Source organism: Nannospalax galili, unplaced genomic scaffold (genome assembly GCF_000622305.1).
Source record: "Nannospalax galili isolate Female #2095 unplaced genomic scaffold, S.galili_v1.0 scaffold3983, whole genome shotgun sequence".
NCBI lineage: Eukaryota > Metazoa > Chordata > Mammalia > Rodentia > Spalacidae > Nannospalax > Nannospalax galili.
Window position 1 is genome coordinate 34770 of NW_008350125.1, and position 2364 is coordinate 37133.

General features: G+C 47.7%; 1 protein-coding gene across 1 annotated transcript in view; it reads right to left on the reverse strand.

Annotated features, from left to right (window-relative positions):
• LOC103745383 (lamin tail domain-containing protein 1-like) overlaps window positions 1–2364 on the reverse strand; it is a 96466-nt gene that overhangs the window by 11250 nt on the left and 82852 nt on the right. The window contains 2 exon segments of the mRNA XM_029570512.1: window positions 661–862; window positions 1778–1972. Of these exon segments, the coding sequence (XP_029426372.1) occupies window positions 661–862; window positions 1778–1972 (397 nt within the window).

Below are 2364 nucleotides of genomic sequence, written 5' to 3' on the forward strand. Positions count from 1 at the left end.
AGGCCAGGACCAATCAGGGCACACACACGTGCAGCGGGCAGGCAGAGTGGCAGCTCATTGGCCACGTAGCAAGATCATCAGGCTGGCAGCACCTGTTCGGCTCACCATGTTTGGAGTAAACAAGCGGGATTCACGAGCCTTGGCAGTCAGCCAAGAGTAGAAGTAAACAGCATGAGGTTTGGCAGCCAGCCAGGGCGCCATCTTTGGCTGGCTTGGCCGTGCTCGCTTCCCACAATGGTGGAACTGTATACGGTGGGGGTCTGAATGAAAGAGGCCAGTCACTGGAGGGGCCTTGTGGCTGCATCTTACCCTGGCCACTTCCTGACACTGCTCCATTCTGCCTCCTGGCTGCCTCAAGATGAACAGTTTTCCTCCACCACCCATTCTGCCATGTATAGAGTTGCTCCCATGAGATGGAAAGCCACATGGACCTTGCCCACCATGAGCTGAAACCTCAGATACCATGAGGCAAAGCATCTCCTCTTTCAAGTGTTTCCCTCAGGTTCTTGTCACAGGATAAAGAGCTGTCACCGCCCTGCTGTGGGTGTGAGTAGCTTTAAATACTTAGCACGCACGCACACCATACACACACACACACACACACGAACTCACACCATTCCTTAATCTCTTCTGCAATATGCATGTCTGCTTTTAGCTTACCTGTGGCTGGGTCACAATTGGTTGGTTGAGACTTGAGCTGTGGCCTCAAGTTGCTCTCGGAAACATCTGAGTAGTACGGTTCAATTAGAGAACAGTAAGGATGTGGAGGGGTGTAGGGACTACGACACCAAGGGCTGGAGTTGGAGAAAATGGTTGGTGGGATTTCCATGTCCCTGTAACAAGAAAAAGGCCAACTTGAATCCTAAAGGCATTTTATGTGGTGGCATTAGTATTCAAGGTACAGTTAAGTAGAAAGCCTCTTTCAAAAACCAACAGAGAACAGCTTTACTAGACCATACAGGCAGAGCATTCTCATAGTTGTCAACCTGACCCAAATCTAGACATACTTGGGAAGGAGGAACCTCACATGAGGAATTTCTGCCACCAAACTGGCCTGGGGACACGTCTGTCAGGCACTGTCTTCTTTGCTAACTGATGTGGGAGGGAAGGTCCAGCCCACTGTGGGTGGTGCCATCCCTAAGCTGGTCGTCCTGGGCTGTATGAGAAATGTAGCTGAGCAGGCCCAAGGGAGCAGGCCAGTGAGCATGTTCCTCCATGGTCTCCTGCCTTGAGCTCCTGCCCTGGTTTCCCTTGATGATGGACTGTGAGTGTAAGATGAAATAAACCCTTTCCTGCCACAGGTTGATTTTGGTCAGTGTCTATCACAGCAATCAAATAAAAAACCAGGCCAGCATTTATCATAGCTGAAGTATTTGCCTACAAATGAGCTTAATTCTGCATACCTGTCCCCAGCTAGCTGGAGGATAAAAAATTCCTAGTATGCTTCTGTCGTCACCTGAACACCACTAAGGGTATGGCGAAAATGTCACCTCTTTACCTCCTGAAACAGCCTTGCCTTAAACAGTGCTAAGGAAAAATGAAAGAAACCAGAGGATCTCATGATTCCGTTTCATGGATGCCAGCACAGCCTGCAGGCTCAGATCTGCTGAGTCTATGGCACATGCTTTTTGTATGGGAGACATGGTTACTAATTACGTGTCATACACCTGCCACCCAGTCATTCCCACACACTCAGTTACTGAGGGCAGGGGGGCGGTATCCTCAACCACCAAGCAAAACAAAGCATCCTTTACTTTGTGAGTGAAGGCTGAACCACTTCTAGCTGACACTTAGGGGACTCTTTCTTCAGCAGACCTTGTCCTTCTTTACTTATGGAAGTCACAGATGTCATCCACCAAAACATATGGCTTCGCAGTAATGGGGTGGTGACTGAACATCTCTCGAATTCAGTGTCAGTCTCTAACTTCTCCCAAGCTTGCTTCCAGTGAATCGGAGTATACCAGGCGATAGCCTAAGGACATGAAAAGGATTCCCAGTATAAAATACCTCCAAAGTTGTGTCTGTAATAGGCTTATTATAATATAATGCATTTATTTTTGGTTTGAGTTTTATTTTTGTTTTTTGAGACAGGCTCTCACTTTGCAGTCCAGACTGGTCTGGAACTCACTGTGTTGCACAGGATGTTCTTGAACTAACTCAGGGTGATCTCTTGCTTCAGCTTCCAGAGTGCTGAGATTAAAGGTATGAGCCACCACACCTGGCTTAGGCAGAGGCAGGTGGATCTCTGAGTTCAAGGCCAGCCTGGTCTACATATTTCCAGGCCAGCTGTCTCAAAAAAAAATTATTGTGTGTTCTTCATATTTCCAACATAATGGTAATTAATGTACACACACACACATATAT